At 43.4% G+C, this 15,480-nt stretch overlaps 1 protein-coding gene across 1 annotated transcript in view; it reads right to left on the bottom strand.

Annotated features, from left to right (window-relative positions):
• ATOH8 (atonal bHLH transcription factor 8) overlaps nucleotides 1–15,480 on the bottom strand; it is a 96,062-nt gene that overhangs the window by 39,828 nt on the left and 40,754 nt on the right. The window contains exon 2 of the mRNA XM_082243215.1: nucleotides 5,746–5,937. Coding sequence (XP_082099341.1) covers nucleotides 5,746–5,937 — 192 coding nt within the window. The remainder of the gene's footprint in view (nucleotides 1–5,745; nucleotides 5,938–15,480) is intronic.

Raw genomic sequence — 15,480 nt, 5'->3', positions numbered from 1 at the left:
AGATCTTCACTTTTACACAGGGAGAACTGACAGGCAGCTTGTTTACACAAGCTGCTCTGTCTTTCTCCCTTCACAGGAGCGATCGCAGTGTGACTGGCGGACATCGAGTCCGCCGGTCACACGCACTGACTTGCCTGTGAACGAGCCGCGGCGGGCGCGCGCCTCGGTGGGCGCGCGCCCGCCCGCGATAGGCTCGCAAGTCAGTGACAGGCGAGTGACGTACCGATACGTCACTCTGCCTGGCCGGGGCTGACCGCCGCAGTATATAGTCGTGCGGCGGTCGGCAACCGGTTAATGGCATCCCAGTCTTAGTCCGTAGGGTTCAATTTTGAGTTGGCCCACCCTTTGCAGCTATAACAGCTTCAACTCTTCTGGGAAGACTGTACACAAGGCTTAGGAGTGTGTCTATGGGAATGTTTGACCATTCCTCCAGAAGCGCATTTGTGAGGTCAGGCACTGATGTTGGATGAGAAGGCCTGGCTCACAGTCTCCGCTCTAATTCAACTCAAAGGCATTCTTTCAGGTTGAGGTCAGGACTCTGTGCAGGTCAGTCAAGTTTCTCCAGCCCAAATTCGCTTATCCATGTTTTTATGGACCTTGCTTTCTGTACCTGTCCAAATCATTTGGTGGAGGGGGATTATGGTGTGGAGTTGTTTTTTAGGGATTGGGATTGGCCCCTTAGTTCCAGTGAAGGGAACTCTTAAGGTGTCAGCATACGAAGACATTTTGGACAATTTCATGCTCCCAACTTTGTAGGAATAGTTTGGGGATGGCCCCTTGCTGTTCCAACATGACTGCATAGCAGTGCATAAAGCAAGGTCTATAAAGACATGGATGAGCAAGTTTGGGGTGGAGGAAAGTGACTGACCTGCACAGACCTGACCTCAACCCAAAAGAAAGTTCATGTGCATGTAAAGGCAGGTGTCCCAGTACTTTTGGTAATATAGTGTATCTAATAAAGAATTGTATCCACGGATGACAGTGAGTTGCTGGCCTGATTTTGTTGTATGGATTATTTTGGCCATCACCGGTAAACTAAAAATGTGGCAACAAAAAGTCGGTGAATGCCAAGTGATAGGGATGAAGAATGGGAATAAATATGTCCCCAATTCCATGCTGCTGTTTTTAATACCAGTCATCAGACATGGCCGTCTCTCTGCGCGAAAAAAAGTAAACATAAATAGATGACAATAAACGATGGTCCCGGCGTACTCGCTGATAGCGGCGCGGCCATCCTGCTAATGGCAGTGACAACAGATCCCAGAATCCTCGGGGAGGTTCAATCAGAGTTTACAAACCACCTTTTGTCATAATCCTCGGAGCACAAACATCAATCACTCACTTCTTATTCAGGCCTGTTATTTTTCCGAGAGGAAGGCTGGCTGAGCAGTCGGCTTCCTTTTTAACACGGTTTGATGGTGATTTCATGTAATTGGTTGTGCGCTCAGTAACCTGAAGGAATGCCGTGCAGTAATTAGGCTCAGTGCTGTTTCCTTCAGATACTCGGCCTTGGCTGTGTGTCTGAAGATAAACCTGCAATTACAGGCTTCTGGTGGGAAGACAGCCGCTGGATCGCCGTCCAAAACAGCCGCAGAACTTCTCCGCGTGATTCACGGGGTTTCCAGAGGAGGAAAACATCTGCCATAGCTATACTGACTTCAGACACTGCCCATGATTGGTTTATAAAGTGGAGTTGTTTGTCACAAATCACCCCCTCACCAGTCCCAGTATCACCAATCACCACCTTACCATCCCTGTGTCACCAATCACCACCACACCAGTCCTAGTGTCACCAATAACCACCACACCAGTCCCAGTGTCACAAAGCACCACCACACCAGTCCCTGTGTCACCAATCACCACCACACCAGTCCCTGTGTCACCAATCACCACCACACCAGTCCTAGTGTCACCAATAACCACCACACCAGTCCCAGTGTCACAAAGCACCACCACACCAGTCCCTGTGTCACCAATCACCGCCTCACCAGTCACAGTGTCCCCAATCACCACCACACCAATCCCAGTGTCCCCAATCACCACCACACCAGTCCCAGTGTCACCAATCAGCACCACATCATTTCCAGTGTCACTAATCACCACCACACCAGCCCCAATGTCACCAATCACCACCACCCCAGTCCCAGTGTCAGTATTTACCACCACAACAGTCCCAGTTTCACCAATCACCACCACCACCACCCCAGTCCCAGTGTCACCATCACCACACCAGTTCCAGTGTCACCAATCACCACCACACCAGCCCCAGTATCACCACTCACCACCACACCAGTCTCAGTGTCACCAATCAGCACCACACCAGTCCAAGTGTCCCCAATCAGCACCACACCAGTCCCAGTGTGATAAATCAGCACCACACAAGTCCCAGTGTCACAAATCACCCCCTCACCAGTCCCAGTGTCACCAATCACCACCACACCAGTCCCAGTGTCACCAATCACCACCACACTAGTTCCAGTGTCACCAATTATTACTTACCTTACCAGTCCAGAGTCACCAATCACCACCACACCAGTCCCAGTGTCACCAATCACCACCACACTAGTCCCAGTGTCACAAATCACCACCACCCCAGTCCCCACCACTACACCCATGTTCAGAGTGCATTTGAAAGGCAGGGAGCATGTCCACAGCATGCACACACTCTTGGCCACGGAGTAGCACAGGGACCACAGCATGCATACACCCTTGGCCACGGAGTAGCAGTTGAGGGCGCTAAAAGCGTGGTTCAACTGCAGAGTTTTACCGCCCCTCAGCCTCTAGTGTGAACCATCCTATAATCTGATTGTACAATCTGCCAGTGATCCACCACTGACTATGCAATATAAAGGCTAGGGAATAGATTTTTTTTTTTAAGTTTGTGCTCATATTATACAGTTTTGGTAAATTTAATTCCTTCCCCCCCCCATCCGCCGTAGCCATTTAACTGGATCTAATAGATAAAACCGGCTCAACCGCCTGGTTTTACAGCTCCCCCTGCCACGCATGTGAAAAAGCCCTAAACACATCTTTTTAATTGAATTCCAGTTCAATCGGCCAGGGCAGAAAATGATTGATTGTTTTGCATCGATCGACAGCAATGAGATACTTTGTTAATCACTTTTGTTATTAATACAATCATAGCAGAAAGCTCCAGATCTCTACGTGTGATTGGGGAGCTTTCCGATCATGTGACTGCTGTGAAACTCCGCTCCGCCTACCGGCTTTAGAAACCTCTTAAAGGGCCGGGAACCACCGGCATTAAGAGGTTAAACCAGGGTAGGTAAAATATAAGCAGGTTAAACATCAACTTTCAATTCTTGAGTAACTATTTTTCTCCCTGCTGGATTTTCATTTATTTTATATTATTGGGGAATATAACAGAGGGATCACCCAAAAAAAAACAGGTGGACAGGAAAGGGGTCAGAAATTCTGGTAGATCTCACTGTAACTAAGCCGTGGGTTGGATCAGCCCACCAGCTTCCACATATAAATAAAAGAACACCATTGGTGGACTGGTAAGTATTGGCCTTCTTCAATAAATTCTGCAAGCATTTACACAGTAAGTGAAAACTATGTAACCCCCAGCGGCCAATCAGAATTCTCTACTGAAGTCAGGCCAGTACAAGATTCCATACATAACGGTCTATTTATAAAAAAAAATGTGCATAGCCATTGATCCAGTGAATCTGAATGTACAGTGAATCCGGAAAGTATTCACAGCGCTTCACTTTTTCCACATTTTGTTGTGTTACAGCTTTATTCCAAAATTGATTAAATTCATTATTTTCCCCAAAATTCTACAAACAATACCCTATAATAAAATCCTATGTTTAAGTATTTTTGCCTAATACTTTGTTGAAGCACCTTTGGCACCAATTACAGCCTCAAGTCTTTTTGAGTATGATGCTACAAGCTTGGCACACCTATTTTTGGGCAGTTTCTCCCATTCTTCTTTGCGGGACCTCTCAAGCTCCATCAGGTTGGATGGGGATCATCGGTGGACAGCCCATTTCAGATCTCTCCAGAGATATTCAATCAGGTTCAAGTCTGGGTTCTGGCTGGGCCACTCAACGACATTCACAGAGTTGTCCTGTAGCCACTCCTTTGATATCCTGGCTGTGTGCTTAGGGTCGTTGTCCTGTTTAAAGATGAACCTTTGCCCCAGTCTGAGGTCCAAAGCGCTCTGGAGTAGGTTATCATCAAGAATGTCTCTGTACATTGCTGCATTCATATTTCCCTCAATCCTGACTAGTCTCCCAGTTCCTGCTGCTGAAGAACATCCCCACAGCATGATGCTGCCACCGCCATGCTTCACTGTAGGGATGGTATTGGCCAGGTGATGAGCGGTGCCTGGTTTACGCCAAACTTGACGCTTGCCATTCAGGCCAAAAGGTTCAATCTTTGTTTCAGCATACCAGAGAATTTTGTTTCTCATGGTCTAAGAGTCCTTCAGGTGCATTTTGGCAAACTCCAGGTGAGCTGCCATGTGCATTTTACTGAGGAGTGGCTTCCGTCTTTCCACTCTACCATACAGGCCTGATTGGTGGAGTGCTGCAAAGATGGTTGTTCTTCTGGAAGGTTCTCCTCCCTCCACAGAGAAACGTGGAGCTTTGTTAGAGTGCCTATCGGGTTCTTGGTCATGTCCCTGACTAAGGCCCTTCTCCTCCGAACACTTAGTTTGGCCGGGCGGCCCACTCTAGAAAGAGTCCTGGTGGTTCCAAACTTTTTCCATTTACGGATGATGGAGGCCACTGTGCTCATTGGGACATTCAATGTTGCAGACATTTTTCTGTACCCTTCCCCAGATCTGTGTCTCCATACAATCCTGTCTCGGGGGTCTACAAACAATTTCTTGGACTTCATGGCTTGATTTTAGCTCTGAAAAGCCCTGTTAACTTCAGGACCTTACAGTATATAAACAGGTATGTGCCTTTCCAAATTATGTCCAATCAACTGAATTTACCACAAGGGGACTCCAATCAAGTTGTAGAAACATCTCAAAGATGATCAGTGGAATCAAGGTGCACCTGAGCTCAATTTTGAGTGTCATGGCAAAGGCTGTGTATACTTACAGTATGTACATGTGATTTTTTCGTTTTTTATTTTTTATAAATTTGCAAAGATTTCAAACAAACTTCTTTTACGTTGTCATCATGGGGTATTGTTTGTAGAATGTTGAGAAAAATAATGAATGTAATCCATTTTGGAATGAGGCTATAACATAAAATGTGGAAAAAGTGAAGCGCTGTGAATACTTTCCGGATTCACTGTACATTTGCTCTGTGTAAATTGGTTACATTTATTTGCTAATTCCCTCTAGCAGTCCCTAGAATTGTAAGAATTGTATCTCTTGTTACAAAGGTTATGTATTTCCTATGCTCGGCAGCTCCATCCAATGGCCATAAAGCGGTATTTTACTCGTGCATATAATAAAAGGACATTCGTCAAGAAGACAAAATAGCCTAAACAACATTCGTTTTTGCCCAATTGCATAAAACGAATGTAGATACGGATTCACTGGATAAATGGCTATGTGATAGTTTTATAAGTAGACCACATAGGGTTAGCGCACTTTGCACTTACCACCTTGCCCCTTGCATTGTTTCAAGTTCTATGATTTCTGCTACAGAAGAAGGTCCATTCAGAAGAGGAAATCAGATTCCTTATAATACATAATCGTCAGCTGCTTTGTCTGGGAGAAGAGCTGATAGGTTAGAGGAAGGACATGGGGATTGATCTTACCTTCCTCTTCTTTGACCTTCCCTCTGACTGTAATGTCCTAGTGCATTGCTCTACACATTCAGAAAAACTCAGGTTACTGTGATCGGCGCTGTAGTCCAGGTCCGCCAGTCTTGCCAGGGACAGGATATAGTTACACGCTATTCTCAAGATGGCCAACTTAGACAGCTTCTGTCCATAGGAATAACAAGGCACCTACAAAGGGAGAAGAGGATATATTACGCCTGGCAATAAAACGCGTCACAGACCAAGTTCATTTTTTTTTTTCTTTCACATTTACTACCTGGAAAATTTTTACACAAGCAAGATGATAAAGGAAAAATGGCCACTGAGGACAGAGAAAAGGCAGAAGTGTTAAATAATTTCTTTTCTTCAGTCTTCACAAAGGAATCGGGGGGCTACATGAACCCCGCTTGTAAGGCCGAACTAAATAATACACCTCAGGAAGTGCCGCCATGGCTAACAGAGGATAGACTTAGAGCTAAACTAGAGAAACTTAACATAAATAAATCCCCGGGACCGGATGGCTTGCACCCAAGGGTTCTAAATGAGCTCAGTCAGGTGATTGCCAGACCATTATTCTTGATCTTTAAGGATAGTTTACAGACAGGTATGGTGCCAGCTGATTGGAAAAAAGCCAACGTGGTACCAATATTTAAAAAGGGGCCGAGATATATCCCGGGTAACTATAGGCCGGTCAGCCTAACATCTGTAGTCTGCAAAATTTTGGAGGGGATGATAAGGGACCACATACAAGACTTTAGTAATGAAAACGGTATTATAAGTAGTAATCAGCATGGATTCATGAAAAATCGTTCATGCCAAACCAATCTATTAACCTTCTACGATGAAGTGAGCTGCCACTTAGATAAAGGTAAGCCTGTGGATGTGGTGTATCTGGACTTTGCAAAGGCCTTTGACACCGTTCCCCACAAACGCTTACTGTACAAACTAAGGAAGGTAGGTATGGACCATAAGGTGAGTACCTGGATAGAGAACTGGCTCCAGGGGAGAGTACAGAGGGTGGTGATTAATGGGGAGTACTCGGATTGGGCGGGTGTGGAAAGTGGGGTCCCCCAGGGTTCTGTCCTGGGACAAATCCTGTTTAATTTATTCATAAATGATCTAGAGGAGGGGATATCCAGCACAATCTCAGTATTTGCAGATGATACTAAATTAGGCATGCCAATATCTTCTATGCAGGATGTGGAAATCTTGCAAGCAGACCTGAACAAAATAACGGGGTGGGCAACTACATGGCAGATGAGATTTAATGTAGAAAAATGTAAAGTAATGCACTTGGGGGCCAGAAACCAGAAAGCAAGCTACTCACTAGGGGGGGAACCTCTGGGTGAGTCTAGGATGGAAAGGGACCTGGGGGTACTGGTAGACAACAGGCTTGGAAGTGGCATGCAATGCCAAGCCGCCGCAAGCAAAGCCAACAGAATACTGGGTTGTATAAAAAAGGGGATTCACTCCAGAAATAAAGAGATTATTCTTCCACTCTACAAGACTCTGGTCCGGCCACATCTGGAGTATGCTGTCCAGTTCTGGGCACCGGTCCTCAGGAAGGATGTGCTGGAACTGGAGAAAGTCCAGAGAAGGGCAACAAAAATAATTAGGGGAATGGAGGACATCGGCTATGAGGAAAGACTACAAGCACTGAACCTATTCTCTCTGGAGAAGAGACGCTTGAGGGGGGATATGATATCAATGTACAAATACTGTACTGGCGACCCGAGCATAAGGAACAAACTATTTAGAGTAAGGGAATACAATAAGACACGTGGCCACTCACTAAAACTAGAGGAAAGGCGGTTTAACCTTAAAGTGCGTAAGGGGTTCTTCACTGTAAGAGCGGTAAGGATGTGGAATTCTCTTCCGCAAGCAGTCGTATCAGCGGGGAGCATTGATAGTTTCAAAAAACTATTGGATGGACACCTTAAAGACCACAACATACAGGGGTATACAATGTACGGTTAAAAGCAAACACACACACATAGGTTGAACTGGATGGACTTGTGTCTTTTTTCAGCCTCACTAACTATGTAACTATGTAACTATGTAATCTGTACCCACAGGAAAAAAATTTTTACGAGAAACGCCAAAATCTAATTGTAACTGCCAGTTGTGCAAAGTGCAGCTCACAGCAACCCCAGGAGAGAAGGCATGCCTACAAGGCTAGCTGTATTCTTCAGTGCTAGTGTGAAATGATATTGTATATGTAGTAAATACACACTTCAGGGACTATTGCTGGGGTGGCAATCCGTTGCACACGTGTGGAGTACTGTGGGATCAATTACAATTACTCACTACTACGCACTCTTTGTGTATTTTTTTTTTTTTGTAGCAGTTAATAGCTACTCTTATGGATCTATTTATGAAAATAAAGTGTCCCAGAATTCATAAAGTCATGAAAAATCCCTGTGACGTGTCTAATTTGTTTATTTCCTATGAGCGCCAGCTCCACCTAGTGGCCATAATGCAGTATTTTCCTGAAATACCTAAAAAAAAAAAAAAATGCATTATGGTCAGTAGATGGAGCTGGCGATCATAAGAAGTAGAAAGACAAATTATTTGCAATGGCTGTGCAAAAACATTTGCACGATTCATTTTTTTATAAATAGACCCCTTAATAATGAATTGTTGCAATTTTAGTAGCACGATTGAACCACTAATGCCCCGTACACACGTGCAGATTATCTGAAGACTTTTGTCTGCAGACTTACCAAAACCATATAATATGAGGTCAAACCTAAACACTTTCAATTTGTATGCAATCCGGCAGGCCCTTGCACTACATAGAAAAGGTAAATCTGAAGACAAAAGTCTTCAGATAATCTGCACGTGTGTACGGGGCATTAGTATCACCTGTGTAGCTCTAGCCAAAGAGACACTGGCTACCAAAAATAATGTGACTTTGACACTTTTTCTATAGCAGATGTGGATTGGGGTAGGAGGGGCACTCACACTAGCATGATTAAGGCCTAGCAGCTGAAACACGTTACCTTTCTATTTGGCTATATGTCACCATTTTTTATTAAAGGATATCCATTTATACTTATTTACTGGGGTGGTTTGATTTTTTCTATGGGCTAAAGAGAGACGCTCAACTTGGGTGCCATGCTGCAGGGGGCGCAGCTGATAAGGGAGCCTCTCCATGGTTGGCCAGACTGTGCAGGACTGAGCTGTCAAACTGAAATTGTGGCTCTCCCTGACCCTGTGTAACCTGCAGAACTACGCTCCACCGTCAAAAATGACAGTTGAAAATAGGGTCATTAGCGTTTTGCCGATAGAAAAAAAAAGTGCAGATAATGGCCCTGTCCCATTGACTTCAATGCAAAAATGCCCCCTATTGACTTCAATGCAAAAATGCCCCCTATTGACTTCAATGCAAAAATGCCCCCTATTGACTTCAATGCAAAAATTCCCCCTATTGACTTCAATTCAAAATTACGTCCTTATTGACTTCAATGCAAAAATGCCCCTAATTGACTTCAATGCAAAATCACTTAAAGGCAGAATTTCGTCCCATTGGCTTCAATGCAAAATCGCATCACATTGGCTTCAATGCAAAATCGCATCACATTGACTTCAATGCAAAAGCACATCATATTGACGTCAATGCAAAAATGCCCCCTATTGACTTCAATGCAAAATCGAGTCCTATTGACTTCAATGCAAAAAATTCCCCCTATTGACTTCAATGCAAAATCACGTCCTTATTGATTTTAATGCAAAAATGCCCCTAATTGACTTCAATGCAAAATCACTTAAAGGCAGAATTTCGTCCCATTTGCTTCAATGCAAAAACGCCCCCTGTTGACTTCAATGCAAAATCGCATCACATTGACTTCAATGCAAAAGCACATCATATTGACGTCAATGCAAAAACGCCCCCTATTGACTTCAATGCAAAATCACATCACATTGACTTCAATGCAAAAATGCATGCCAATGACTTCAATGCAAAAACGCCAGCCACAATAATTAAATATTAAATTTTTTTTTCAAAACTGTCTATTTCGGTTTTCGGCCAAATGCATCCTGAATTTTTTGGTTTCGGCACCGGAATTTTTATTTTGGTGTACAACTACAAGTAGTTGTTAATAAAGCTAAAAACAATTTTTGTACATTTGGGCAGTAAAAAGTTACTCTAAGAAAGTGTGCCCTGCCTCTGGCTGGTGCAGCATTAGTTAAATCTCTTATTTTCATTCATGCAACAGTCTCGTGTTGGCGCTGAACACTGCAGCAGTACACTGATTGTAGGGGGTTGCTTGCTCTGCACCTCCTCCATTCAGAAAAAGGCTTGTATTCTGTGAATGGAAGAGGTGCGAATGTCACTATCTCCCTCCTTCAAACACAGAACACCTTGCATTTATTGAAAAGATTGCAAGTTTTTCTGAATGGATGAGCTGCTGAGCAAGCAACCCCCCCCCTGAGATCAGCATACTGCAGTTGGAAGTTTCAGCTCTGGATCTTAGCTTAGATCACTTCATCAGCGGTCACCCATTTTTACTGTACAAATGTACAGAGCTTTGGCCATACTTCAGCTTTAACTCCTTCCTTCCCTTCTTCACACAGTATTTTTTTCCCGATTTTTGTTTTTCAAAACTTTAAACTTTCAAATTTGCATTTGTGTTTGTATCACCAACTTAAAAAAAACTAATTGCAATCTTACAAAAATATCATTCCGATGCCTTTATAAAAAGGGACAGATTATAGGATGAAGTTTGTAGGTGACCCTAATAATTGTTTACCCCTAAAATGTGTTGTTCTTATTTTTTTTTTTTCTTATTTTTATTCAGTTTGTCATTCCCTTCCCTTCTTTTTTTTTTTACTGTTTTAAATTCGTATTCGTTTTTGTAGTATCGAATTAAAGAACCTGGGGCGGCACATGTTGTCACCCTCACCTTGGGTGACAGAAAACCTTGTCCTGGTACTGCTCACATACTGTAGATTCATGTTTCTTTTTACAAGGGGTTCGCTTTACCAATATAAAATAATAAAAATAAATACATAAAGTAAAGTATTAATAAAATAAAAATGAATATGTAAAATAAAATAGTAAAAATTAAAAGGTAAACCAATATATATATTTGTTTCTCTATCTATCTATCTATATATAGTAGGGCTGCAACGATGCGTCGACGAAATCGATTACGTCGACTACAAAAATACGTCGACGTGCGTGAAAGGCGTTGACGCGTCACGCGTGACGTCAAACGCCCTCTGCTCGCATTGCCGGCCGGGCCGCTGCATTGATTGGGGCTTCTACGTCAGCCGCTGTGAGCGGCATGACGTCCCGGGGGGCGGCTTCGCCTGCGCATCAACTGAGCTGACTCTCCGTGGCTGCAGACTGCCGCCGACGCCGATGATCCCTTCCACTGTCCCACACAGACAAGACGTCGCGTGCCACTCCAGCAGCATCATGTGATCGCAGGTGAGCCTGAGGGGTCTGCACTGGGAGGGGGGCTTACTAAATGGTCTGTACTAGGTGGGAGGGCTTACTGAGGGGTCTGTACTAGGTGGGAGGGCTTACTGAGGGGTCTGTACTAGGTGGGAGGGCTTACTGAGGGGTCTGTACTGGGAGGGGGCTTACTGAGGGGTCTGTACTGGGAGGGGGAGCTTACTGAGGGGGTCTGTACTGGGAGGGGGGACTTACTGAGGGGGCCTACTGAGGGGGTCTTTACTAGGTGAGAGTGCTTACTGAGGGGTCTGTACTGGGAGAGGGCTTACTGAGGGGTCTGTACTAGGAGGGGGCTTACTGAGGGGTCTGTACTGGGAGGGGGCCTACTGAGGGGTCTGTACAAGGTGGGGGGGCTTACTGAGGGGTCTGTACTAGAAGGGGGCTTACTGAGGGGTCTGTACTGGGAGGGGGCCTACTGAGGGGTCTGTACAAGGTGGGGGGGCTTACTGAGGGGTCTGTACTGGGAGGGGGCCTACTGAGGGGGTCTATACTAGGTGGGAGGGCTTAGTGAGGGGTCTGTACTGGGAGAGGGCTTACTGAGGGGTCTGTACTGGGAGGGGGCTTACTGAGGGGTCTGTACTGGGAGGGGGCCTACTGAGGGGTCTGTACTAGGTGGGGGGGGGGGCTTACTGAGGGGTCTGTACTGGGAGGGGGCCTACTGAGGGGTCTGTACTTTTTGTTATTCAAAGGATTAATTAGCTAATCAAAAAAAGAACACTCAATTAAAAAAATAAAATAAAAATAATCGTTAGATTAGTTGACTAATCGGAAAAATAATCGCTGGATTAGTCGACAGACAAAATAATCGTTAGTTGCAGCCCTAATATATATGTATATCTATCTATCTATCTATCTATATATATATATATTAGAATATGTAAAATAGAATAAATATTTAAAATGAAAACTAAACTAAAAAAACGAAACAAATAAAAATGTTTAAAAAAATGAAATCTAAAAAGTATAAATAAATATGTAAACTCAAAAAAAAAGTAAAAAAAAATTAATAAAATTGTAAAAATTAACATGCATAATAAAATGAAATATTAAAAATAATATGCAGAATACAGTATTAATACATTAAACAAATAAAAAGAAAGCTGATTTCTGTTGTAGCTCTCCTAAACATGTCAGAGCTGGACCTGCTGACACCTTTGAATTTAGATAAGGGTGTTGGACCGTGCCAGAACACTTCTGCTCCTGTTAGCTCCAGTTGCCTATAGCGGAAAGCCTTGCTGAGCCTCTAGCCTGCTCTCCATCTGCTCCATGTATCACATACACATTGACATCAGCTACAAGACACTTCCCAAGTCATTCTTATCCTTCCAGGCCCAGAATCCAGGACACGAGTGGTCCGCTTTCAACACGTCTCCTGATCTATTGCTTCCGTCCCGTCTGGGGCTGATGGAATTACCCTCACTTCGCACAAAATAAGATAATGCTTGCACATTTCTTGGAAGGGAATGGATCAATCATATTAGCAGCCGATCTCCAGGGAAGAGGCTGCTGGAATTAGGATCTCCATTGTCAAGTCAAAGAAGAGACAGCAACAGGCAAGCTGACTTAAAGGTGCATTCCGGCCAAACTCAAGCGTTTAGCATTGGAATACATATAGAGGGCATCAGCCATGGCCCTGTTGATTTTTTTTAAGCTGCCATTTTTTGGAGGATAATGTGCCAAAAAAACTCAGGGCGTCAGTAGGTTGGTATACTGGGATTTCCAACTCCACCCGTTAGAAGAGCCTTCTTGCATGGTCACCATGACACAACTTAATAAAATCAAATTGAAAAGGCAAAAAAGGCACTATCCCCGCTGAGCAGGTGGATGACAGGTCCGTCTCCGCTTACTTTGCAGCAGTGTTAATTTCGTCGACTAAAACCGACTAAAACGTTTTCGTCGACTAAATTAACACAATTTTAGTCGACTAAAATACGACTAAAACTAAAACAATTCAGATGACTAAAATACGACTAAAACTAAAATGGCATTTTAGTCATAAGACTATAACTAAAACTAAATTGAAATTTGCTTCCAAAATTAACACTGGTGCATGCTCAAAGCTTAATACCATAAATAATAACATATTAGATTTTTCACTCCAGGACCAGCAGTAGTATATAATGAGTTTGAAAATTGTAGAGAAATGCTTAAATAATGCATTACAAATTACAATTGAACTACACCCATTCGATTATAGATGACTAAAATGAGTTTTAGTCGACTAAAATGTAAGATGTTTTAGTCGACTAAAATGTACTGGAGTTTTAGTCGACTAAATACGACTAAAACTAAAACACTTGCAGAAGACTAAAATGGGACTAAAACTAAAATGCCATTTTAGTCCTAAGACTAAAACTAAATTGAAATTTGCCGCCAAAATTAACACTGCTTTGCAGAGACAGAGCTGTCAGATCCCCGCTCTCCTCTATGGGAGATCGGATGAGAACCGTCTGTCCATTTTCATCCGATCCGATCCTCCAGACGGATGGAAAATAGGATTTCCATCCATCTGGATTTCACGCACAGGATTGGATTGGATAGCAGGGGGTGTCAGCAGACATGTCACCGCTGACATCTGCTTCTCCATAGGGGTGCATGGAGCATCTGATTAGGTCCCCCTGAAAAAACTGACAGGTGGACCTGATCGGAAAGTCCGTGTGAAAGGACCCTTATATGCACTTTGTGTTGTTTATTTGCACTGATATTTTATTTTTATTTTTTATTGTTAAAGGGACTGTGTAACACATTTCTTTTGTTTTATGCCCAAACCTATCAACAGAATGTGGGTCGTGTAGACAGTAGAGATGCACCGATATTTCGGCGGCCGAAACATATGAAGCGAAAATGGTGTTTTGGGCATTTTGTCGATAAAGAAAAAGGTGCCGATAATGGAACCAAAAAGGCAGGCAATTTTGCCTGCGATTTTACTGTGCTTATGGCGTATTTTTCATAGGTCACGTGACTCAAAAACTGCCTCCAAATATGTAAAACAGGTGCGTTATTGATGTGTTTTTGCTGCTTTTTCAATGGGGGAGTTCGTTTTTGGTGCAGTGAAGACTAGTGATAGACCAATTATCAGCAAGGCCAATATATCGGGGGCTGATATGCACTTTCCCCGATATATTGGTATCGGCCCTGGAACTGGCCGATATTGCCGATATTTTTGTGACGTCATTCTGCCTTCTTAGGCCGCCTCCCTCGCCTTGGACAGCCTCGTCTGGAGTCGGGACTAGTCTCGCGGGAGTGTATCACAGCCATACACCCACAGCAGCCCGGTGCCAGCCAGCCACCCACATCCACAGGCCCTGTACCAGCCAGCCACAGGCACTGTACCAGCGAGTCAGCCACCCACATCCACAGGCCCTGTACCAGCCAGCCACAGGCATTGTACCAGCCAGCCAGCCACCCACAGGCCCTGTACCAGCCAGCCACCCACAGCCCCTGTGCCAGCCAGCCACGCACCACAGGGTGCCAACCAGTCAAATTAATATTTATTTAAATTCATGATATTAATTAAAAAGTTGAATATAATACAATTATATAGAAAATATATAACTTTTGAAAAACCTGTCATTTTCAGTTTTCAGCCAAGTGCATCCTGCATTTTTGGTTTCGACGCAAGAATTTCCATTCGGTGCACCTCTAGTAGACAGCTTTCATACCTTCTGTCTGAAAGTAGAATGTTCCTTTAAGCCGCATCACATTGATTAACTAGTGTCTTGCATTACGCAGCACTGGATGTAATTACCCCGTTCTTTCTTGTAATCAGAGAGTGACCCAACTCACCACTGGACAGAAATCAGTAACACGGTCCCAAGCCAACATCAACACATCTCCGTATTGTTCTTCTTTGTATTAAATAAAACTTGATTTCCATGTAATAGCTTAATGAGCTTGCGTTTGGCACCGTAACAATGCTCCGGTCTCCTGTTATTCCATCCATAATTTTTTTTACTGTTAAAATACAACGCCTTTACTTTTCAATGCACTTTTTGTAAGGACATTTTTAGATCTCTTTAGTTTATTTTCATATACTGTATATCTTATTTCAAGGAAAACTCAATTTTCATATTTAGTAAAAAAAAAATAGAGAAAACATATATAATGGCTATGTGATCCATTTTGTGATAACATATTATTAAATTTTACATCTGCATTTATCTACGTGCTCTAAAATGGACAAAAAAATAAATAATTTTTATATTATATATGAATAAACTCCAGACATTACTTTTTTTAGTCTTGTATAGGGTGGGGATCTCTGACGA

Source organism: Pelophylax lessonae (genome assembly GCF_965119305.1).
Source record: "Pelophylax lessonae genome assembly, chromosome: 1".
NCBI lineage: Eukaryota > Metazoa > Chordata > Amphibia > Anura > Ranidae > Pelophylax > Pelophylax lessonae.
Note: the sequence above shows the minus strand (reverse complement) of the source record. Positions and strands in the feature narration are given on the sequence as shown.